Here is a 26,003-nt window from a genome sequence, read left to right on the forward strand (position 1 = left end):
TTGCTGGCATTTTGTGCTCATCTCTTATTATAGAATTGTATGTTTGCACTTTGTGTGCTGCATTGCAGTTTGTTTACCTGCCTATTTCTCTGCGAAGCAGGGTTTGTGGGTAGAACTGTGTCTTGCTTTCCTCTGAATCATGAGCAGAATGCTTCACTGCCAGTGCACATTTGTTAACTCATAGAATGGATGCCTGAACACGGTGCTTTCAGGGTGGAGACAGGCAACGGACAGTGCCCCTTTCCTTCTGGCCTTTTACTGGCACCTTCATTTGGTAAATATTAAGGAGCAAAGTATGCGTTGTCCCATGGCTTGCTGTTATGCAACTCTGTTCCCTTTGCTTTCAAGTCTGGTGTTTTTCACCCAGTCAGCAGGTTGGAAAGGGAGGGAGGGTGACTGTTGAAGTGTAAACATCCTACCAAAGAAGGAATGGACTTGGTTAGAGATGCTTTGTGTCCCTCCCTTGATAGAAAGGCTTGTGGTCAGAGGGGGGTGGAGGGTGGAGGTGAAAGAGGGTTTAGGGGGGATAAATGGTGATGGAAAAGAAATTAAAATAAATTTTTTTAAAAAAAGGCTTGTGGTCTACAGTCCACTTCACAACTAGAGAAGGTTTTTTTTTTGTTTTTGTTTTTAATGATAGGGAAATTTATTTATTTAATCCTCAGCCGAGGATATACTTTTTATTTGACTCTAGAGAGAGAGGAAGAGAGGAAGGGAGAGGGAGAGAAACAATGGGTTGCCTTCTGTATGCACCCCCACCAGGACTCAAACCTGGGTATATATCTCACCTGGGAATCGAACCCATGACCCTTTGGTACACTGGATGACGCTCCAACCAACTGAGCCCCACCGGCCAGGGCGGGTATTTATTGTTTTGACAGCTACTTAGTTCTGGACAGTCTTCCATTGCTTTTTCCCTTTGGGCAAACTGCCAGTAGAATTTTAAAAATTACTGATTACAGGTTTAAAAATTTGGTGTTAAGATGTTATCTACGAGAGGTCTTATTGCAAAATATAACTTTGCAAGGGTAATACTTAAAACCTAGTTTTTCTTCAAGTATGTTCCTCAAGATGCTGTGATCCTCTGGAAGGAAAGAAGCGGAGAACTAGTGGTCAAATTTGGGGTGCTGGATTAAACAAAGTTAAATAGGGTTCCTTACTTCAGGACTTCTCAGAGCCTTGTTACTGCGCATTGTGGATCTCTTAGAGGGGTACATAGTTGGCAGAATTTCCTAAATTTACCTTTTATCTGCGGAGCAGGTGATTTTAGTTTTGTGTTTTGTGGAACGCATACAACTTTGGAAATAGCTCCTCAGCTTAAATTCATCCTTTGAGGTCTAGTTCAAATGCCACTTCCTCCAAGGCTGTCATGTCCCCCCAGAGATAGAACCTTTTCCTTTTTTGAATTGCACTGCATTCATCTGTCTGATCATCTCCCTACCTCTTCTCTACCTCTTGGTAGATCATAAATTCCTTATTCAGTACATGTTGTATCACTTTGCCTGCGTCCGGGACATTGCCTTGTACAAAGGTGCTCAAGAAATGTTGGCAGTGCTGCATTTGGTGCCCTAGCTGAGTCATCTGCAGAGTCCAGAGGGCACTGGTGGGGAGTGAGGGGATTCTCACTGCTGAGGGATATGGGTGGGGAGAGGGCTCACAGCAAGGGCACAGGGCCAGCATAAGAGCCTGGTCCTGAATAGGAAAGTTAAATCAGGAGATGCTGAGAATATTAGTCAAATGTACTGAAGGCTAATTGTATGCCAGCTACCCTGTGGTCAGCTTGACCCTCACCTTTCAAGTAGACGATATTCTTCCCATTTCATAGATGAAGAAATGGGGTATCAGAAAAGTGAAATAGGAGTAATACCTCTATGCGCCAGGCACTGTGCTGGGGACACAAAGATGACTAAAACTCAGGCCTGTCCCTGAAGGAACCCTAGTTTTATGGAGTAGATAGTCCTGTAAATAAATAATTATAAGCAGTGGGATAACTGCAGTGATTAAGCTGTGGTCAGGGTATCATGGGAGAACGTAACCTGTGTATGGGGGAAGGTGTCCAATCCAGGAAAGCTTCTGGGAGAGCTGTGCCTGAGCAAGGTAGAACAAGAGTGTAGGGTTTGAAGGGACCAAAAATACATGCATACATAAGTATAACTAACTAACTAACTAACTAACTAACTAACTAACTAACTAACTAACTAACTAACTAACTAACTAACTAACTAACAGCATGGGGTGAGAAATATCCTGAGGAATTTATTGTTACTGGAGTATGAAATGTGAGTTAGGTGAGAAATGAGGCTGGAGAAGTTGAGACGATGTTTTAAACATGTTGAAGAGTTTGGAACTTGATTTTGAAAAACATGGAAAGCCATTGTAGGGTTTTCAGCAGAAAAGTGAGCTATCTAGCACATTTTAGATACATACCCGGGTGGTGGTAGTAGGTAATATTATTCCCATTTTCTAGATGGGGGAACTGAGGCTTAGAAAGTGAGTTGCCCAAGATTACTCAGTTTGTCAGAGGTGGACCAGAGCAATGATTTCAACTCAAGTCCATCTGAGTCTTTCCCTTCTAAGCAACCTCTCAAAGTAACAATGGCCAACAACTGTACTGAGTTTTCTACTGAAAAGTACTGTTACTTTCACTCTGATATTTGAATCAGAGAATAGTTTTAAGACCTAATATGATCTCCCAGCACTGAAAGGTTGCCGGTTTGATTCTTGGTCAGGGCACATGCCTGGGTTGTCGGCTCGACCCCTGGTTGGGGCATGTATGGAAGGCAACCGATGGATATTTTTCTCTCACATCGATGTTTCTCTCTTTATCTCCCTCTCTCTCTCCCTTCCTCTTTTTCTCTAAGCATGTCCTTGGCTGAGAATTAAAAACACACACACAAACCATTGATTCTTTAAAAAAAAAGACAATATGATCAAGAGTTAGTACTTAGTGCCATAAAGTTTCAGAGAAGGAGAGACAGGAAGGACTTCATGGGAGAGATTGCTCTATGTTATCCTGAAGGAAGAGGGACACTAGAACAGATAATGGGAAGCCAGGTGAGAGAAAGATGGGGCTGGAGGGGTGAGGTTGTGCCACCATGTGGTAGAGCAGGAGTGAGCACAGGAAACATAACAAGAGGCACAACCATGTCACTTGCTTTTTTGAGATAGCCATGTAAAGAGGAAGGAAACAAAAATGATCACGTTCCTTAATTTCCATCTTCACTTTTGCTGACTATAAATACACAACTGGCATTTAAAAAATCTTTTTACTACCTTATTACAGTCACTGGAGAGTTTACTTCCTTACACTGTGCTGGGATTGATTTCAGTGTCCGCATCCTCTCCTCAAACCCACTATGAACATTAAAGGGCAAACAGTTGAGGGTCCTACTGCTGGTAGGACCAAAACCAGATGTGCAGTAAATGACATTTGAGTGAAATGCAGTGATAGAAGTCTGTATGAGGAGCAGAACTTGCGTACACAGGAGAAGGGTGTGTTTGTGTTGGCTCTCCCAAGTTCTCTAAATATTCCTTCCATTCTGTTATGATTCACTTCAGAGACTGGAGTTGGGATCGTTTTGCAAATACTATTGTGTTATACAGCGTGTGGCAAAAGTAGGTTTACAGTTGTGAGTATGCGCGAAACACAGTTTAGTCTTGTATTATTATTTATTATTATATTATTTCCCATACGAACAACTGTAAACCTGCTTTTGCCCCACCCTGTATATATTATAGTCAATGGTGTGGTAGAAAGAGTCAAAATATACCTGGATTAGTATCCCAGCTCCTCTGCCTACCAATTCTTTTTCGTAGGGCATACTATTAACTTCATTAAGACTAGTCTTATAGATCTTTGATCTTGTAATTGTGCCTCTTTCTTTGCCATCATTAAATTTACCCTCATTCCTGGGTAATTCTCGGTAGCAAATAAGCATGCTCTAATATTTTTTATCTGAAAGCAAAATAACAAATCCTAAAACCTTTTCTAATTTGGTTTATTATTTAATTTTAAATTCTGTTGACATTATATTCTTCTCTATCTATCTTCTAGTGTTTTTTTTCCCTTTTCTCAGTAAAACTTAAAAATTGTCCATAGTTTTTTGGCTTTGACTTCGTCCCCTCATGCTAATCTCTTGCTGTCATTCCACTAGGACTGCTCTTGCCTGTGTCAACTAATGACCTTCATGTTGCCAAGTCTAAGGCCACTGCTTTCTTTCTTTTTTTAATTTAAAAAAATTTTTAAATCCTCACCCAAGGATATTTTTATTGATTTTAGAGAGAGAGAGGAGGAAAAGAGAGAAACATTGATGTGAAAGAGAAACATCCATTGGTTGCCTTCTGTATGTGCTCTGGCCGGGGATCAAACCCACAACTTTTTGGTACATGAGACAACGCTCCAACCAACTGAGCCACCTGGCCAGGGTGGCCACTGCTTTCTTTTAGTTTTACTTATTGTCTGAGCAGCATTTGACAAGGCTCATCACTGTTTTCCTGGAAACTTTACTTTCCTGGGTCTCTTCTTATCTTTCTTCTCTTTAGCCTCTAAATGGCAATATGCCCCATATTCTGAAATGGCCCCCTTCTCTTTTTTATTTGTTCCCTTTCCATAGGTAACCTCTTCTAATCCAATGGCTTCAATAACATCATATGCTAATGACCTTCACATTTGCATCTTAATCCTCGAACTTCCTCTGGGACTGCAGGCTCCTGCTCAGATAGACGCCTAAGAGGCTCTGCAAGTTTAGCATGGCTGAAAGAGAGCTCTTGACTCTTTTCTCCACTCCAAACGTGCTCTTCCCTCAATCTTCCCCACCTCAGTCAGTGGTGCTGCTCTCCCCAAAAGTACTCAAGCCAAAATATCTAGGCATTACTTTTGATTTTCTTTCTTCCCCATCAGAGTCCAGTTGTTCAGTAAGTCCTATCTTCTCTATCTTCAAAACCATTCCCAAATTTATCTCCTTCCCTCCATCTCCACTTTGAGCACCCTAGTCCAGGCCACATCATCTCTCACCTAGACGACTCACAGTAGCCTCAGCCAGGCTCCTTGTTTCTATTTGTACCCATACCATGATATCCTCCATTACAAGGCAGAGAAATCTTTTAAAATTGTTAATCAGTTTGTGTGACATTCCATAAATCCCCCCAGGTGACCTCCCATTGCACTCAGAATGACATCCAAATGCCTTGCTCTGGCTGACCAAGCTTTACGCGAGCTGTGACCTGCCCCATGTCAGTCTCTTATCCTGTTCTCATTGACCAAGCACCCAGCCTCTTTATTCTATTTTTGCTTCCTTGAACATGCCAAGTTCATTCTCACTTTAGGGCTTCGCACTAGCTGTTCCTTTAGTCTGAAATGTTCTTCTTTCATCTATATGTGCTTGTCTCTTTCTTATTCAAATATCAACTTAAATATAGCCATCTCAGATAGACCTTCTCTGACAACCCAGTCTACAGTAGCTACCTAATCTGTCCCTTCCTCCTATTTTAACTTTCTTGTAGCCTCTGTGTCCCTTCCTCCTATTTTAATTCTCTACTAGCGCTTCTCACTATCTGATATTCTTGTTCATTTATGTATATGCTCATCTCCCCTTTCATTCATTGCTGAGTTTTCTGCCCACCTGGGGTGTATGTTCTATGAGGGGGGAACTTGGCTTTTTCATCACTGCAGCCTTGCACACAGTTGATGCCCAGTACAGATGTACTGAATGAGTGAACGTGTTTTTCTCATCTGTAAAGTGGAGAGGCTAATACTCATGTCTCAGAGGTGTTGAGGACTTGCATGATCTAATTTAATCATACATGTAAAGCGAATAGTTCTGTGTTTGGCATGCTGTTTTTAATAAATGGAAACGGTATATATTTTCTAAATATCTGGCTCATCATAGACATTGAACAAATGTCTACAGTATTTTTAATTTAAATAACCTGCACTGTGCACAAAGTGAAAGGTACTCTGCAGTCAGCTATGACTTTATATTTTTTTCTGAACAAGAGGTTTAAAAAGCATTGTTCAATAGTCAACATAAACTACTTTGGAACTATTATTAATGTCTCTTCTGTCCCCGAAGCGCTCATACTCACAGAGACACTGCATTATAACAAGGTTTGGCTCTCTCTGGGGAAATTATAATTTTCTTCTTCTGTTTGGTTATATGAGCTTTGCCAATTAATTCTCTCTAGGATCAAAGTGTTTTGGGGTTTGATTTCCTCTCCCGTTGTTTAGGTTCTCTGAAAAGTATTCCCAGCTTTCGTGTGTTCTGATCACTTTTTCTTTTCACTTATTTAATATATATTTATTTAGGGTCAACTGCATACCAGGCAATGGGGATACAGATAGGAGTTCATAGGGGCCTCTATCCTTAAGGCCTAGTGGGGAAAGCAGGATACACAAACCAGCGAGGATAGTAAAGTGTCCATGGAGAGAGTCTCCATAGAACATAGTGGAGGCACAAAAGTGTGAGTGGCTAATTCACATGGAGGGGGAAGGAAGGTTTCAGATATATGTGGTTGCTCACCAGCCAATAAGGAGAGAATGAGCGTGTGAGTATAAGTCTGGAGGGATGAACCTGCCCCAGGGTCCACACTCTGGGAGCCAGGTCACAGTGGTGGTGGTAACTCAAAGGTCATGAGAAACAAAGCCAGAGAGATGAGCAGGGGCCGAGTTGTGGATGGCTTTGTGTGCCCTGCTAGGGAATGTGAACTTTCTCCAACAATAACATTGTTGGAACTGCATCTAGCATTTATTGAGCACTCCCCTCATGCCAGTTTCTCTTCTTCATGCTATATCATATTAATTCTCTTAATCGCACAACAACCTTAGCAGTAGGTACTGTTATTACCCCTGTTTACAAATAAAGAAACTTAGGCACAAAAAGAATAGGGAACTTGCCCAGTGTCACCAAAGGCAGAGGCAGAACTCAGGTCAGACAGGTTGGTGTTCTTCACCAGAGCTCTGTACTTCCTTTCAGAAGTTTTATGTAGGCAGCAGGGTGCCTGGAGGAGATCTAAGTGTGGGAATGACATGGTCAGATTCACTCTTTGGAAAGGTTGCCGTGGAGTCACATTACCTCTTATACAGGGTTGGTTTCTAAAAGCATCTAAGGCAAAAAGTACAGTTACATTTCTCCTTGAAGTGAGGAGTGTCTGAGTGAGGTTGGCCACGTTAGCAGCGGCATCTCATGTCTCAGCCCAACGCAGCAGCTTTCCCCTGGCCTTGGAACAGAGGGCAGTCTTTGGTAGATACTCATGTAAGAGATGGATAGTCGGTTTGTCTGGGGGGGACCCCGTTGTTTGAAAAGCACAAAAGCATCACACTCCTATGGAAACTGAGCTCCTCAGTGGTGATAGCAGACTCAGCCACCCGTCTCACCTTCTCCAGGGCCCGCACTCAATGCACGGTAGAGCCCAAGTGTTGCTTAGATAAGTGATTTTCCCTGCCCCTGTTTCTCTCCCTGGAGGAGTGGCATGGATGTAAGTTAGGCCTGTGCGTGATGACAGCAGAGCAGAGCAAAGTCTGCATGAGTGTGGAAGTGGGAAGGCAGAGGGGGCAGGCAGCGTAGGGCAGCTGCTGCCCAGGTGTGAGAGGCTGGCCCCAGTTAAGGTCCGGGCAGGTGCACAGGAGAATGGATGTGGGAGATGTAAAGAAGGTTAAATATTCTGGACCCAGGGACCGATTGGATTTATTCCCTTCAAGCTTTTTCTGATCTGAAAACATAGTTCATCATTGTATCTTTCTGTTTTCAGCCTGGTAAAATCCCTTCTAATTTCCAACTACGAGCTTTAGTAACATACTCTCCTAGGTTACGGCTACTGAAATAGGCTTAAGAGTCTTCTGCAAGCATTAGGAACTTTGATCAATCTGTCAGTTCTGTCACAATGGTGCAGTATTTCTGCTTTTTTTTGTTTTGTTTTACAAATAGACATTATATTAGGTCAGTTGTTACAGACACTATGCTAGGTCAAACAGACATCATATTAGGTCAGTTCTCTTGATAGCACTTGAAAAAAAAAACACCATGATGTTTTCTCTTACGGGTCTTATGTTAAATTCACTGATATTTTAAAAATTGAAATGATTTTGTAACTACTTTAAAGAAAACTTGAACATGATCACAGTGATAAAAAACAAGCCAACCTACCTAGTATGCAGGAAAAAGAGACAGGGAGAGGCATATCCTTATCCAAATACTGACAGTGATTGTGTTCCTTTTGGTAATTTATTTTCCCCTCTGCTATGTTTTCTAAGTTTAAAAAAAGTATGTCTTTGGTATACGTAAAATGTTAAAAAGTTGTTTAAAAAGGAAAAAAAACTTAAAAATAATAAGCTCCCTGTAATCCCATAATCCTAACACAACATATGTTCTTACTTTTGAAGTGCCCTTGTTCACATGCATGCTTTATGTTTCAAAGCTGCAGTCCTGACAAATGTAGCTTTGTGTATTCTTTTTATTTTACAGCCCCTTGTCAACATTATTTCATATTTCTACATAGTTTTCATAATTGGCATTTCTGACTGCTGTCCTGCATTCCAGGGTGTTGATGTTCCACACTGAACTATCCCTTGTTGGACATTTGGAGTGTTTCCAATTCTCTTAGATAAGGCGTAGTGAGCATTTTTGTCCACTTAGCATTTTGAGTTTGTTCAGTTCTTTCCCTAAAGTGAATTCCCAGCAGTGAGCTCAGTGCATGAAGGCTTTGAACTCTGTCATGGCTTTGGCTTGTACTTTAGTAAGATCATGATTTCTGCAAGAGCCAGTTGACTGTGGATGTTCACTGGCTGTGTACGTGTATAACCGTCTCATGTTTCCCTCACCAGTGTTGAGCCCCTATGGTATTACAACAAAGGGTATTATTTCTAAAGTTCATGTTTATTGAAGAGAATTTAGAAAAGATATAAATATATAAAGAAGGAAATAAACTATCCATAATCACACCACCCAGAGGTAAGCATTTAAAAAATGTATTTCCATCCTAGCCAGTTTGGCTCAGTGGTTAGAGGGTCGGCCCTTGGACTCAAGGGTCCCAGGTTCGATTCTGACCAAGGGCACGTACCTCGGTTGCAGGCTTGGCCCTGGTCTGGGTGCTAGCAGGGGGCAACCACTCGATGTGTCTCTCTCACATCGGCATTTCTCTCTCTCTCTCTCTCCCTCCCTCCCTCCCTCCCTTCCACTCTCTCTGAAAAAGCAATGGAAAAAATATCCTGGGGTGAGGATTTAGATAGATAGATAGATGATGATAGATAGATAGATAGATAGATAGATAGATAGATGATAGATAGAGAAAGAAAGAAAGAAAGAAAGAAAGAAAGAAAGAAAGAAAGAAAGAAAGAAAGAAAAAGAAAAATGTATTTCCTTCCAAGTGTATCTTTCATCATGTTATATCATGTGGCTCTACGAAAGTATAACCTCTTTTCTATTGTTGGATGGAATTTTACTCCTTTCTCCATTTGTGGGGTTTGTTTTAAGTAATGCTGGAATGAACTTTCTTGTGAAGAAATCTTTGTGCACATCTTGGAATCATTCCTTAGGAAAAGACCCCCAAGCAGGATTGCTAGGTCAAAGAGTATGAACATTGTTAAGGCTTTTGATGAACATTGTTAAGGCTTTTGATGAAAAATGAAAACTCACCATTGAGGAAAGTTGTGCCATGTTATATTTCACCTGCTTAGAAGTGTGCAGAAGACAGGCTGGGTGACAGCTGATGGGGGCCTGAGCCAGGTGGGTATGGTAGGGACAAGCTGGAGCAGACGGGGAATTCAAGAAAATCTGTGGACCTTGGTGACAGGTGGCTTTTGGCATGCTGTGTGTGTGTGTGTGTGTGTGTGTGTGTGTGTGTGTGTGTGGTAGGGGCCGTGTTGAGAAAGAATTTCTACCTTGTCTTCCATGTTGGAATTTGCCAAGATGCAGATTCGGTGATTAGGAAAGCACTTGCAAACCCAAGGTGCTGTATAGATATAAAAACTTATGGATAGTAACAGTAAGCAAGAAATCCCTCCCAGCCGGGCTGCCTCAAGGATGACGTGGACTGGTGTGTGTAGAGCTCCTAGGCTCTAGCCAGATAGCCATTCTCTTGGGAAGCGATTCCTGTGTTTTACCCTTAGCCATGTGAGCCCCGGGGCAGGCGGACACCTTCTTGCCCGTTACTTCCTCCTGCTTCCAGTGCCGAGGCCATCTGTGTAAACAGCCGATGGTCTCCTGGCAGGGAAGGAGACACCTTTGTCCTTGGGGGGCCTTGGGTCCCTCAGGAGAGGGAGGCCTGGAGCCCATCAGCGCTGCAGCCCTGACCTCTGGCTGCCTGGCCAGCTGCATTGTGTGCGCAGCCGGGGGAGGAGACTGAAGATGCTGATAAGGAGGCCCTTCCGGTCCAGCCGTCCAGGCGCGGGAAAGCTGCAGCGAGGAGATTAGACACAGCCCCCGATTCAGAGGAGGAGGAGGGCCGCGGGACCAGCACCCCCCTCGCTCTTTGTGGGTGGTATTGTTTATTGTTGGAGGAGGACAGCGCAGGGGAGCCTGGCCTGCTTGTGCAGAAGAAGAAACAGCAAGTTGGGTCTGGAAGAGCCTTTTTTTAGATCAGTTCAACACACGTTATTTGCAGACAGAACCTCTCCATCTGGGAAAGGGATTAATGAGTGGGAAGGCTATCTTTCTTTCCCTCAGGAAACAAGGTTCTAGTATTTCCGGGAGCATCCAGGACTGTCAAGCACCTGCGCCCAAGTGCTTTGGTTATAAAACAAATGAGCTCTGCCTGGGGACTTAAGTGAGTCCAGTGCAGGGGCCCACCCTTCTCCTGTCACCTCTCTGTAGGAAACCAGATCTGTGCTCAGTGCGGTGACTGCTATGCAATGTGACAGAGCACTATTACTTCAATAGTCTGATTCAGGTGTCTGCTTTAGTTAATGCTGAAGTAATGCTGTTTCAAGGCTTAATTTTCAATTTCCTTACTTGTCTGGTAGCCCAAATGTATTGTTTATTTCTAGGAAATAGGAAAATATAAAAGACAATATATACAACGAATAAAATAGTAAGATATTTTACTGTTTTGCTTTTTGAAAATAATAATAGTGGAGGTCTCAGGCCGATTTTATTTTTATTTTTTACATGCCTTTAAAAATGTTCCCAAGGGCTGCTTTTGAGCTCCCTCTCATTGATGGGCCCCTGCCAGCCTCCCTGGCAGTTATGCCCTTGGCCTTGTTCAGTAGGGAGAGAGTATCTTCCTAGACCTTATTTGTCCTAGCAGCAGCTCTGATTTAGAGTCAGGGGTCCTGTGAATGCTCTTCTGGCTGTTGCTGGCATACTGCATGGCCTGAGGCAACTCAGTCTCTTGATTTCAAATCCATTTCTATAAAATGGGAAGGAAAAGATGGGATTGTCCTGCTTCTTCAGGAAGATTCTGTGTCAGAGTGCAGTGAGAGTAATTTCTGAGCAGTAATACATGATACACATGTGTGAGAGTTTTATTTTCATTAGTGACACAAATGAACAATTGTTCTACCCATTGGTTTTGGCTCTCATACGATGGATACTTGTTTTTGAGGGAAGTTGGTATGAAAGAATGAATCTACCATGCAGGGACTTGCTGTGCTGAGACATGGTTTAATAGAGAAGCAGTGGTACACACACCATTAGCTGGAAAAGGCAACCCCAGAGCCCGGGTGGGGCAGTCCTTCCCTGTCATGCGAAAGGGAGCAGCAGAACAGACAAAGAAAAAGACAGAAAGAAACAGAGTACCCCAAATAGATATTTTTTTAAAAGGGCCTCTCTCACTGTATTAAGAAGACTGGCTTGGCTTTTCAGCACTACTATAGACTGAATAGGATAGAGTATAATTTGTTAAGAGTTGGAGGTTATCTTCTTTCCTAGAGAGAGCTAGATACTGCAGCCTCCCCAGAGGCAAACACTGTTGCTAGCTTTCTTTTGTATCCTTCCAGAGATCCTTCATGCATATATAGATAAATAACGATATGCCCCCCTTTTCATACTGTAAAGACCACTCTCCACCCTCCCTCTTTTACTTAATGCACATTGCAGATGTCAATAGCAGGCTGCATGGTACACTGATGTGTAGTTTCCACAGTCTGTATAACCGTTTTCCTGCTGCTGGACTTTTAGGTTGTTTCATATTTGCTGTTGCAAACACTGTTGTAATGAATATCCTACTTCAAGTGTCTTTGTACACATGTATGTGTACAGGTGTAGGATAGATGCCTAGAAGTGGGATTGTTGGTCAGGGTTTGTAATAGCCTTTTTGTCTTAAATCAGTATTGCCCTCCAAAGAGGTGGTGTTGACTTACCTCCCACAAGCAGTGTGCCAGTGCCCCATTGCTCCATATTCTCTCCAGTACAGAATGAACTTTGCCAATCTGTGATGAGAAATGGTTCCTGATTAAACATTCATTATAGTTTTCATTATAAATTATAATTTATATTTAAAATTAAAATTTATAATTATAATTTGTAATTATGAATTATAAATTTTAGAGTTTGATATACTCTTATGAGTGAGACTGATCATTTGGAAAAATATGCAAGTGCCATTTTTATTTCCTGTCTTGTAAACTATCTGCTCATGTCCTTTGCCCATTTTTTTTCTCTTGGGTTATTCAGTTTTTCTTATTGATTTGTAGGAACTCTTTATGCATTTAAGGAAGTTAGCCTTTAGTTGTATGTATTTCAGATATTTTAATTAGTTCATTTAAAAAATATATATCTTTATTGATTTCAGAGAGAGGAAAGGAGAGGGAGAGAGCGATGGAAACATCAATGATGAGAGTCGTCAGTGATTGGCTGCCTCCTGCACGCCCCCAATTGGGGCTCAAGCCCTCCACCAGGGCATGTGCCCTGACTGGGAATCAAACTATGATCTCCTGGATCCTAGGTCAATGCTCAACCGCTAAACCATGCCCAGCCGGGCCAGTTCATTTTTTTGTTGTTATGCCATATAGAATTTTTAAAAAATTTAATTAGTCATTGGTCAATCTCTTTATTTTATGGCCTTGATTTTGAGTAATTCTTAGAAGGTCTTCCCCACTTTAAGATTTTGTATATATCATGCTTTCTTTTAGTACTTTCATGCTTTTATTTTTAAAAATTCAATTCTTTAATTTACCTGGAATTTATTTTAGCATAAAGAGTGAGGTAGAATTCCAATTTAACATTTCCCCATAAAGATGTGGGTTTTGAATTGTGCACTTATACTCACTTGTTGTGTAATTTTGAACAAATTAATTAGCCTCTGTGAGCCTCAACTTCCTTATCTGTGTAATGGGAGTAATAATGATATTTACCTAATGGGGTTGTTGAAAGGTTAAATAAGATTATATATGGAAAACATTTAGCATAGTTCCTGGCACATATTAAGTGTTCAAATCATGGTCCACATACTCAGGAGTCTGCGACTACATCGTGTGTTCCAGCAAAGGGGAGAAGTTCCAGGTGGCTAGGATGCAGAGGTCACCTTGCAGTTTACTAGGGTATGATTTAGGGAGAGTCACTTTATCACCTAAACCCTCAGTTTCCTCACTTGCATATTGAATGATAAGAACCAGTCCATGCAGGTCCGGAGGAGATCACATCTGTGAAAGCATTGTGTAACCTGTAAGGGACCGTGTAAAAAGGCTGGGGATTATGGCCTGGTGAATGAGGAGCATCCACGGCTCAGGTGGGTGTTTGACATCCCTGGCCAAGGAGCATAATTACCTTGCAATAACATGAAATTAACAGCTGATGTAAAGCAAGTGAGCTTGCAGCAGTTGATTATAGTAATGCTTAGTAATTGCCTTCTAGTAATTAAGCAATAATGAGCTTCCTGAGACAGAACCTTGTTAGAGCGAAAGATGGATCATACACTTTCGGTTCAGTGTATACATACTGAGCACAGCAGTGGGCTATGCAGACATGAGTGTCTTGTTGGAGCATGCTTCTTGCCCTTAAGGACAATAGGGGCAGTAGACATGTAGAGCATTCCCTCCTCCACCAGGCAAGTGCACATGCCTAGATGTACTTGGAGGAAGGCCCGCAGCACTCTGGGGCTGTCCAGGAGGGAGAGACTTCACCTGCAGAGCCTCATAGGCCAGTGTGAGCCCCATCCCTGAAGTGTGGCCCAGGATTTAAGAGCCCCAGCTCAGAAATGCCTTCTTCAATGCCACTGGTAGCCCTTTTTTATTCCCTCTGTTTGGTTGTTTTGGATTCATCAGGCATATCCTGTTTCTTATGCTCTGCCCATCTCCCTCCACAGCTCCTGGGTGGGCCTGCTATTGTGTTTAGGGCCTTTATTTCTACTAGACTTGCTGATTCAAATTTTCCCTGGGTAGGGTTGCCAGATAAAATATAGGATGCCCAGTTAAATTTTAATTTCAGATAAACAACTATAATTTTTTAGTGTAAGTATGGCCCACACAGGATTTGGGCCACACTTTTATACTAAAAGAGTATTCATATGTCCATGTCATATTTGGAACAAACATATTAAAATTTATTTGTTGCTATCTAAAATTCAAATTTAACTGGATACTCTCTTTCTTCTTTCCCTTCCTCCTTCTCTTCCTTCATCTAGCAGCCCTGCCTGGGTGGCCCTGATTTCAAATGCTATAAAATAGCATTTACCACACTAATGTTTCATGGAGCCCTAATAGTAGCAAGGGACATTGAAAAGTAATATGGGAAAAAAATTCAGAGATAAAATCATGCTTGGTAAATCCTGGATTAAACAAATTTAGCCGCTTTTCTTCATTATGGGAATTTTCAGAACCTTCTAAATCTCCAACATTGGGTCATAGCATGTAGTATTTCTCAAAGGTATGCCACTGTCCTCCCCCTCCCCATTCCTGAGTATTTAAGGGTTATAGGAGCAAATGTCGAATGGGTGCTGACAGTCTCTGTAGACTATGAGTTCTGATTTGGGGTTTTGGGAAAATACTTCTCTATAGAAAAAAACAACTTTGTATAATGTTATGATTCTGTTTTTGTTTTAAAAAGCCAGACATTTATCAAATACACACATAGATGTGAGTGTATATAAATGAAGAAGAAAAAATAGAAGGATGTATAGCAAAATGTTAACCGTCATTATCCCCAGTAGGGGGTGTGGGTAGGGAAAGATTATAGGTGATTTTTCATTCCTTTCCGTTTGGCTGTATGTTCTCTAATCCATATATATTACTCTTTTCAGAAGGGTTAAAAACTGTGATTATTTTTTTTTAAAAAGGGTCACTATTCTATGTATTATTTTATTTGCCTCCTAAGCAACTCAGTTATAAAGGTGCTAATGTTATCCCATTTTATAGAGGAGGAAACTGCATAGCTCTGCGGCAGACTCAGGCCTCCTGATTTCATTGTCAGGCTGCCCGTGTGGTGTAAGAACATGGCAGCACACACCGTGCTGGGAAAGGGCCGTCTACCAACCCCGTCAGTTCAGGCTAAGGTTGAAACCTGGAGAGGGGAAAGGCCCTGAGTGAGACACATGATTTTTGAACAAGGACACATCCTCAATTATCTTTTTCTTGGGCAGGGTCTGGGGATCAGAAGGCAGGGCAAGGATCTGGCCGCCTATTCACCAGAAGCCCTGACTTTATCTGTTACACTAGCTAGACCAGAAGGGCGAGGGACAAAGCGTTCTGATGTACAGCAGTGAATACAGTTTTGTTTTTTGTTTTGTCTTCTAAAAGGTCACTTTGATAAATGATTTATGTTGCCAAAATCACATTGCTTAGAATTTTTTTCTTTTTAAGCTTTGCAAAGTACGTTTCCTCTATCTTTTTTAAACTTTTTTTTCCTGTTCTTCATGTATTTTTCCTCTTTTGAATCTTAGGCATATCTCCATTTATTTAGAGCTCTTGTGGTGATTATGCTATTTGGAGTTTTGCTTGTTTACCTGAATAGTGATCCTGTTTCTATCCTCTGTGCCTGGTACTTAGTTTCATGAGTGAATGATGACTGAATTGTGGGCATGGTATGCAGTGAAAAGTCTGGGTTCAGCTCGTAAAAGAAACCTGAGCTCAAGGGCAGTGAGGAGCAGTGCTTGTATGATCTGGAATCAGTGTGTGACCCTATCAATGTGAGGGTGCTGCTTCCAGAGAAGGGAGATTCTAGAGCACTGCAGTTCATAGGGTTCTGGGGTTCCATTCACCTGAGCCTCCGGCCCTCGTAACAGATAAAGCAGTGTTGTCAACCATGAGCAAGGGACAGTGGCATCTACTTCAGAAGGAGTTGGGCTTTGAAGTTTGATGGATGTGGGTTTGAATCTTGGTCGTAAGACTAACTAGCTGTGCATATTTAGGATAACCTCTGTGTGCCTCAGTTTCATCTTCTGAAAGCTAGGGGTGATAATAGTCCCCACTTTATAGGACTATTGTAAGGATTAAATGAATGAGTACGTGTAGAAGAGAACCTGGCACATCATGACCATTGAATAAGTGTCAGCTATTATTATTATTATCGACAATAATAGAATATAACATTCCTAGAATAGTGCTTGGCCAGTGGCATATCTTGGAACATGTTTACTCCCCAGACAAGGTGTGACTTTGTTGTCCATTTAGGGCTGGGTGTAACTGACTGCTTCTGAATGGGTTTCCCTTCCTGGGACTCTGCCTCATCTCATGGTGATTGGTGATGCCTGAGCTGTTACATTACTTACCAAACAGAAGGTTTTCTCAGAGTGTAGTTTCTAGAGAATTGTGTGAACTTTCCATTCAGCGTTGTGTTTTCTATTAGAAATAAAACAGTAACCACAGCAGGTAGCCTGGAATTTACAGTCCAGCCTTAGGGCCCGCCATCCTGCAATTTTAGAGACCAAACACTTTCCCCCCAGATGTTTATTTAAAAAATACTTAACAGAGCATTAAAGTAATTTCTTATAGAAAGGAGAAGGGCCTTAATTTTTATTCTGTGGCTCGCTCCAGCTGGTAACTACTTGAGACTTGAAGATGAACATTGACTTGGACCAAATAACACTGCCTTCCTTTCCTGAAGGTGCATGATTTGAGCACTGGTTAACCTTCTCTTAGGAGCCCTGTTTCTCAGGTCTTTATATTTGGATGCTGTCTTCTGGGTTCTCTGCTTGTTTCTTTACCTCTGTCAGAGATGGAGAAGTAAATGTGTGGCAAACAATCTAAGCACAGAAAAAAAATGCAGCCCCGTCCTGGGTTCCCTGTTCATAGACTTACGAAAGCAGCGAACTGTGGTCTGTGGGTGGTCCACAGAGCAGCAAATCTTTCAGCTATCCTGTGCCTGTCTCCGAATTTTATTTTATTTTCACTGTTAACAGCTTGAGTTTTAATTAACATACTGTGTCCCTGAGCTTTTATTCAGAGTTTGACCTTGCTTTTTATTTAGATTACTACATTGTGGTAGAAAAGAGTTTTGGATTTGAAGCCAGAAGAGAGAAGGGAAATCACATTTCTTAGTTGCTTACCCTTCATCATTGAATTCCTTAGATCTTTCTTAAGTTCCTATATGAGCCAGGTACTGTGAAAGGCACCACAGGGCAATGATTCAAGGAAGTGGGTGCTGGACTCAGGCTGTCTGGGTTTGAATCCCAGCTCCACATTAAGTGGGACTCGGCATTAAGTGGGGCCTTAACAACTTTTTAGTTTCCTTCTCTTCTGCTTCAGTATCCCATCTGTCAAGTTAGGATGCTAATGGTGTCCACCTGATAAGATTGTTTGGAGAGTAAAATGAATTGATAATATAGAGTGAGACAATGATGATGACAGTAACATGATGGGGGCGTTTGGGAGCAGGACCAAACCACATTGTTACTCTCATGCTGCTCACAGTCCTGCCTCTGTGTGTGTGTGTGTGTGTGTGTGTGTGTGTGTGTGTGTGTGTCTGTGTGTGTGTGTGTGTGTGTGTGTGTGTGTGTGTGTGTGTGTGTGTGTGTGTGTGTGTGTGTAGGGCCGGGGTGCTGGGGCATGATGTTGGAGTGTGAGACAGATACATATGATTAAGTACAGTAAAGCATGGTGAGTATTGCTAAAGGAGAGGTGGAGGGTAATGTGGGAGCATATAGCGGGGTACCCAGCCTCCTTCACAGGTCAGAGAAGGACACTAGAGAGAGTGATGTTTAAGCTGAGATCTAAAGGAGGAATCAAAGTTAGCTGGGCTGGAGACACTGAGGGGAGGTTGTGTTCTGTGTTCTGTGCAGAAGGAACAGTATGTGTGAAGGTCTGAAGATAAAATATCGTGGTGTTTAAGAAACTGAAGAAATCTAGGGAGCCTAGAGCATGGGCAGAGATGGCGCTGGCAATAATGAGGGCAGAAACCAGACCGTGGAAAATGTGTGAGTCACAGCGAGGATTTTGGGTGACTAAGAGCCAGATACTGTTCTTGGGGCTTTTCATTAATTTCTTCAAGCATCACAACTCTGTGGGATAGGTGTTATTAGCCCCATTTTGTTGGTGGTGAAGTTAAGACACTGAAAAATTTTCACTTTCCCCAATGCACAGACTTAGAAAGTAGTCCAGTCAGGATTTGAACCTAGGTTTCTCTGACTCCAATGCTAGAGTTCTTTTTTTTAATTTTTTTAAACTTTTTTTTAAAAAAAATAGATCTTTATTGATTTCAGAGAGAGGAAAGGAGGGGGAGAGAGAGAGACAGAAACATCAATGATGAGAGAGTCATTGATTGAGCCCTCAACCCGGGCATGTGCCCTGACCGGGAATCGAACCCCGATCGCCTGGATCCTAGGTTGATGCTCAACCGCTGAGCCACACCCAGCCGGACTGCTAGAGTTCTTTTGATGACACCATATCCTTCTGAGCTCGAGGTTTGGCTGTTAGTTTTCTGACTTCAGGCTACCCTGTTAATTTCATTTATCTTCAGTTTACTCGTAAAATGGCTAACAAATAAATACCAGCCTCATAGACTTGTGAAAACAAATGGAAATATAAATAAAGTACCAAGTACATTGTCTGGCATACAGCGAGTGCAACTTCTTATGGACCCAGGTTCTTGACAGAGAAGTGTTTTCTTTCATGGTCCCATGAACTGAGACAGGACCCCACGAGCTGCCAGCTGCATGTGGCCTAGTCGGCAGTCATCTTTCCAAGGACCAGTTGAAACTGAAATCCACATGAAAATCACTTTTGCACACAGGAAACCTACTCTTCTGGCTACCTGACAGGTCTCAGTACAGTGGGCTCTGCCTCCACCCTGCAGCCTGCAGTCATTTTCCCTTCAGCTGGCGGGTAGGAGTGATCCTGAGGCTCCTCTGGCTCTCCCAAGCATCCTTCCCCGCATGGGCTGGCTGTCATCCTGTCTTCCTCCAGAGTCCACTGGGCTTGTTCTGCCTGCACCTTATGGAACAAGCTCTGCTGCTGATTGGAATTGAATTTAACTTGGTTGTTGCTGTTTAACTTTTTTCATATTGGTTTCGAGGGCAGACATTGTCTCATCTCTGTATTTCCTGTGATTAGCACAATAGATTGCATTTGTTTTCAATAGGATACCAAGGTTCTTTTATGTGTGTGTGTGTGTATATATATATATATTTTAATCTTCACAACAGTTCTCTGAAGTAGAGAGTATAGTATTCTTAGCACAGTTGGAGAAACTAAGGCCCACACCTAAGCAATATGACCATTAATTAATTCTTTTTTTAAAAAAATATATCTTTATTGATTTCAGAGAGAGGAAAGGAGAGGGAGAGACAGAGATAGAAAAACATCAATGAAGAGAGAGTCATTGATCGAGCCCGCAACCTGGGCATGTGCCCTGACCGGGTATCGAACCCTGATCGCCTGGATCCTAGGTCGACGCTCAACCTCTGAGCCACGGCCGGTCGGGCAATTCTTTAATTCTATAGGAGTCATTTACTAGGTGTAACTCTGTCCCATAGGCTAGGAAAATCGAGCGGAAAGATGTAATCTGTTCCCTCAAGGATGGGATAGATATTTGAACAAATAATTGTACATAGCAAGTGAAGTTTTAGGATAGAGGAATGATGAAAGTGTTTAACTTTATTTAGGGAAGATCAGTAAGAAATTCAGAGAGAAAGGGATGGTTGCATTGGGCCTTAAAGAATTGACCTCATGATGCAGAAAGTGTGTGCATGGGAGGGATGGAGCATCCTAGACAGAGAAATGACATATACCAAAGCCCATAGGAATGGAGACAGGTACTTTGGAAGGCCCTGCAGCATTGATGTGGCTGGCAGGAGGTGGATAGCGGTGGGTGATGGTAGAAGAGAAAGATGGTGATAATCCCCACTGATGAGACCCCAAGAACCCCAGGACTTTCAAGAGACTGTAAGGTTCCTTCCTAGTTTCTTCCCCTTCACTCAGTCTCCCAGTCCCTAGCCCTTCTTTCCAGAGGCATACACAGCCTGTATATAAAGCACCTTGAAGCTTTGAATGGACTTTCCTTTGTCCTGCTTCCTTGTACCACAGCTTGTCTGCACGTAGATTTGTAATCTCCTTTCCATGTGAAAACATATCACATGAATGACCTTCAACCTGACTACTTGGAAGTGTAAAGGTTACCAGGCGAAAGAACATCTGTGTCATTTACTCTCTGTGATCCGAGGTGGCTGGGAAGGAATAAAGTCCATCTGTGACCGAACACCTGTGTTCCTCTCTCGCTGGCAGAGTCACCAGAGGGGAGTATTATATTGCTCTTCAAATGAGTCAGGCCCACTGTTCTGGAGGAGACAGGGCTGGCGCAGCTTGAGCTCTGTGGGCAAGTCTGACCAGATCTCATCTCACTTTTGCCTGTGTTTGTTTGCCTTGCAGCTGTGTAAATGAGTATGGAAGATTATGATTTCCTGTTTAAAATTGTTTTAATTGGCAATGCTGGTGTGGGGAAGACGTGCCTAGTCCGACGATTCACTCAGGTAAGAGAACTCGGAAGTCCAGGATTGGCTTTCTCGGTCTGGCCTGTGGGGTTAGGATAAACTAACAGGATGGGTGACTGGCCCAGTGCCAGCCTCCTGGCTGCCAGTTATTACTGCTTCCTTTGAAAGAGCACCAGCTCTGTAGCCTAGACTAGAGCTTTTAAACCACCTCAAGGGAGCATGGCTCTCTGGGTCACCACCCATGACTCTTGTTGATTCCTTTAGTGAAAGGGGTAAGTAATTTTGTTTTCAGTGTGCAGTATCAAAAATAAATGATTAGGCCTTGGCCAGGTGGCTCAGTTGGTTGGAGTGTCATCCCATATACCAAAAGGTTTCAGGTTCAATTCCTGATCAGGGCACATACCTAGGTCGTGGGTTCAATCCCTGGTCCAGGTTTGTATGGGAGGCAACTGATTGATGCTTCTTTCTCTAAAATCAATAAACATATCCTCGAATGAGTATTAAAATATAGATGATTAAATTAATAAATAGATTATTAGTTAATAATCCAAAGAGGGAAACAAATGAATCTGACATCAAATTAAAACTAAATATTAATTAAAAAAGTCAAATACAAATTAAACAATCAAACTCCCTGCCTTTGCCCTCTGAAGTCCCACAGAAAATTGAGGGAATTGTTTTGGTTCATAACCAAATATGGTGATTTTTCTAGATCTGTTAAATGGGAATGAAATGAGAGGACTATTTGAACTAAATAAAATGTTCCCTCTAGGTTGAGCCCTTATCTTATGATCTAAGTGCAAGTTTCCTTTGGGGCTGCCCTTTTGAGAATTATTGCCAGAGATTATAAACTTGTTTTTATACAGAAATGGTGGGAAATCATTTTGAGGTTGACCTTCTTTTGTGTTTTCCCGGAAAAGATATGAATGGCATCCTTTTTGGAATTATCATGCATGCATCTTGCATGTTTCATAAAGTGCTATTTGGGAAAGTTGAGACTAGCTCTTCTATCTGAGGCATAGGGCAACCTGGCGCCGTAGAAAAGACATTGGTGTGAGAGTCAGGACAGAGGTCCTAGTCCCAGCTCTGCCCTTGGCTCATCTGTGAGCCCGGGTAGGTTACCCACCCTTGCTGGGCCTCCCTGCCTCCGTGATGCACATGAGGGGCCTGGTGATCTCCAACACCCCTTGCAGCAATAATAGTCTGTGGTTCTATGGAAAACTGGAGAGGCAGATTGGATAAGACAAACAGTGTTAGGACAAAGCCACCTTTGGAAATGCCAGGGTTTTCCCCATGATAATGAACACAAAAGGACTCGTGCTTTTTACTAAGTCTCGGCCTGGTGAAGTAAAATGAAATAAGCTAACGCATCTGGGCTCAGTCAAAACCACTATGGCGTCACATTGGAAACTCCAACTGGTTTTACTTCCACCTAACATTAGCAGTCTTTTCTGCTTTTGGCAGGAGGACAAGACTGCAGAGGTGTAGAGAAGTTTTCAGTCCCTTTTTCAGAAATTCCTTTGACCATGTCTTATTACCGAAATATCCCTTAGAGATTATTCAGCCCACTTCTCTCATTTTATGGTTGGAAAACTCAGGTCTCGAGGGATGAAATGACTTCTTAGTACCTTATATCTTGTTAGTGGTAAGGCTAGTATTAGAACCCAGGTCTCCTGGTTCTCAGCCTGATCATTTTTACCTTCTGCATGTTCTAACCTCAGTAACCATAGGAATCTTACATTTCTTTTTAAAAGCATAAACCTTGTCATTAGAAGCAAAAAATGCTTCCATATTTGAACACGGATTTTTACCAATAAGCACGTCATCCCTTGTTTTTCATTTCTGTGTACTTGTTACCCCTCCCAGTCCCTCTGCTCCCCACAAAGTTCATATTTCATAGACAAGATTATATTTGTTTTTGTTATTTAGTAGACAGTTAAAATGAATTGGATTCAGCTGTTTCTAAGGCACGAGGAGTTGGGGAACAAAATGAGGGGAGAAGACATTAGGAAGGATTTGTTTTATTTTGTGGCATTTGTTAGACTGCAAAACAGCTGGAGCTATAAACTTGAAGCTTGGTTTGAGCCAAACCAAAATAGAAGGAAATTGATTCAATATTTGTAAGTAAAGTTATGAATGTTTATGTTTACATCTTTTGCAGACATGCAATGAAACACTTTCTGTTGGTTTGAAGCTCAGTCTTTTAAGTTTGAACATTAATTAAAGATTTCTCCTGTTAAGGAATGGACTTAATTAAAGATGGCTCAATCTTAGCTGCCAGAGCCAATAAAATCCATTTTACTTTAATTTCTGGAAATTCTAGAATGTAAATGACGAGGGCAGAGAGAGTAGGTGAAGTGTTCTGTCTTGATAGAATTCCTTCCTACCTCCAGCTCCCTCCCTAAGCTTACAGGAAATATTATGTAATAGTCAATTACATTATACATGTGATTTTGATGGAATCTTTCTAGTGTAGCTTCCAGTTTGAGGTAAAACTTTTTTTGTTCTGAAATGCTTGCATCAGCCTCAAACTCACTGAATTTGAGCCCCAGACAGGGGAACTGGTTTGGCTGAGGTCACAGAGGGATCCTAAGGCTGATACCTCTTGGTTTAGTGCTCTTTCTATTAGACTTTCTCCCTGAATGACTTTGTTTTCTTCAGTTATCTTCCCAGTAGTACCATTGGCCCTAATCTCAAGTAATTATATAGTTATCACCCTCAGGGCAGAGGGAAATCCAAAAGTTTCACTGTCTTGTTCATTTTTCTCAGACTGAGTTCTTGTTTTTGTTTCTCATATTGGTTGTCCACCCCCATGGCTGTCCATGCCCTAGACTGATAACTAGTTTTAATCTTCCTTGATTTCACCCCTTTTAGGAAACCCTTTTGCCCTCACCCTAACAATCCTGAACTCATCCCTGTGGCTCCATGCTGCTTAATCTTATCCTTGTGTCTGATTTTTTTCTGTTTCATTTTTGGAAATAGGATCCCCCTGCCCTTTCCAATTCTCTCCCTTCACCCTCTGCCTTCCTCTCCCTTATTTGTCCCCCTTTCCCTTTCTTTTTCTTTCAGAATTTCCCTCTCTTTTCTCCTTCCCTCATAACGTACATACCTGCGAAGTTAAATTAAACAGGGTTCTCAGGACACTAACCAGAGTTCTTTTTTCTACTGGTTAACTCAGCCAAAGAAAGGGGCTGCCGGTGGTAGTGATGGGGGAAGTAGGAGAATTTCATTTAATTGGAAGATTTGCTTAATTGTTATTTTCCATTATTTCTTCTTTAGGGTCTTTTCCCCCCAGGTCAAGGAGCCACAATTGGAGTTGATTTTATGATTAAGACAGTGGAGATTAATGGTGAAAAAGTAAAGGTAAGATGCCAAGAGATACTATGAAAGGTTCAGGAGGGATCCATGATTTCTCCCTTCCCCTTTGTGGCCTCTGGACAGTTTGTTGCCTGTGAGAACTATGGTGTCCAGCAACAGGAGAAGGGAGATGGTGATTATCAAGTACCTGATATGTGTCAGTCCCTCTGCTAGGTGATTCTGCATGTGTTATCCTATTTGACTTGATCCTTACTATAAGTCTCCTGAGGTAAATAGTAAATTATCTTCATTTTATAGGTTTCAGAGAGGTTGAAAGGCTTATTTATCTGTGGCTTCACAGTTAGGAAAGGAGGGAAGTAGAATCTGAACCACCCCACTGCCTCCCTGGGGTCTGAAAGAAGAGGGGACTCAGGGTACAGTAAGCTCGTCACCTTGGAGGAAGGCAAGAAAGAAGGTGATGGAAAGGTGAAATAGACTAAATCACACAGAAGTAGGGTAGAGAGTACCTGCCCCTTAGAATTAGTGAAACTCCATTTTCAGATCTTTCAGAGCTGAGGCCCATGGAGAAAGGGCATGGCCCTAGCATCAGCTGCACAGTGAAAACCACGGCATCAATCCCAGCTGGATCCAAGCCCAGGCACCCCAAGTTGGAGTCCACGTCATTTGCATCTTTTTCCCATTTGTACGTGCGTTCCTGCCTTCAGATGCTTCAGGAAGGGCAGAGAAGCTCCAGGATGCTCCTGCGGCCTTTCATAGACACATAGAGAAGTGTTTAAGATGAGGCTCCTGAGTAGGGGGCAGAAGCTCTCCAGTGTCTTGTCTAGCTGTGACCACCAAGCGGCTCCTTACTGTAGACATTTACACCAAATACAATAGTGATGGAGAGCTACGGGCTCTGGAAAACAAAAACAGGCTGCAAAATCCGTATAAATTCCAGCCAGAATGCTCAGAAGAATAGTGCATTGGGGTGGGGAGAAGGCACTGGGATGCTGGGAAGGAAGGAGACAGGAGTGTACACTCAGCAGGCATTGGTGGGAACAGCCACTTGCAGCTCTCACTTCTTCCAGCAGAGCAGAGGTGGTCAAGATCTCAAGGTGTTGTGTTTCAGGCATTTTACTTTCAAACGTTTGAGTTTCCCATTCACATACAAATATATGTGTGAGTTAATTCCTTTGACCAGAAATGTTAGTGCCTTGCATGTGCCAGGCACTGCGGCTGAATAGGGCTGAGTAAGAAGTGGTCCCCACTGTTAAAGAACAGCCTTATTTTTCTTTCCTGAATCCCCGGGTTTAAGTGTTAGATTTATTCCACTTTCTGTGAACCATAACCTCATAAAAAAATTTTTTTTCCAATCCTCACCCGAGGATATGTTTTTTATTGATTTTAGAGGGAGAGGAAGGGGCAGAGAGGGGGAGAGAGAAACATTGATTGCCCCCCGTACGTGTGCCAATCAGAGATTGAACCCGCAACCCAGGAATGTGCCCTGACCTGGAATTGAACCCTCAACCTTTTTGGTATACGGGAGGATGCTCCAACCAACTGAGCCACCAGGCCTGGGCACCATTATGTCATTTTTAAGTACTCAGCTAAAAACCCATCTTTTTATAACATCTGACTTCATCATGAGACCATAGGCTCCCCAAGAGCAAGGTTTGTGTCTTGTTTATCTGTATTCACAGCACAGTTCCTGTCACCGTCACCAGTTTAGGCCTCTGGACCTTCATCCATAACAAGTGAGAGTTGGCTAATCTCCCAAATGAAGTCCTGACCCATTTGGACACTTGAGGAGCAACTTCCTGTCTCTCAGTAAATGAGGACACAGCTGCCCAGGCTTCGCTAGGCAAACACTTGTCTTATTGTTGTCCTTGTTATTGGACATTTACTCATACCTCTTC

General features: G+C 42.3%; 1 protein-coding gene across 1 annotated transcript in view; it reads left to right on the forward strand.

Moving 5' to 3' along the window:
• The window catches only part of RAB30 (RAB30, member RAS oncogene family), a 73,017-nt gene that overhangs the window by 35,764 nt on the left and 11,250 nt on the right, over positions 1 to 26,003 (forward strand). Inside the window, exons 2-3 of the mRNA XM_016206857.2 lie at positions 20,729 to 20,829; positions 24,070 to 24,153. Coding sequence (XP_016062343.1) covers positions 20,737 to 20,829; positions 24,070 to 24,153 — 177 coding nt within the window. The 5' untranslated portion in view covers positions 20,729 to 20,736. The remainder of the gene's footprint in view (positions 1 to 20,728; positions 20,830 to 24,069; positions 24,154 to 26,003) is intronic.

This window comes from Miniopterus natalensis, chromosome 11 (assembly GCF_054644295.1).
Source record: "Miniopterus natalensis isolate mMinNat1 chromosome 11, mMinNat1.hap1, whole genome shotgun sequence".
Taxonomy (NCBI): domain Eukaryota; kingdom Metazoa; phylum Chordata; class Mammalia; order Chiroptera; family Miniopteridae; genus Miniopterus; species Miniopterus natalensis.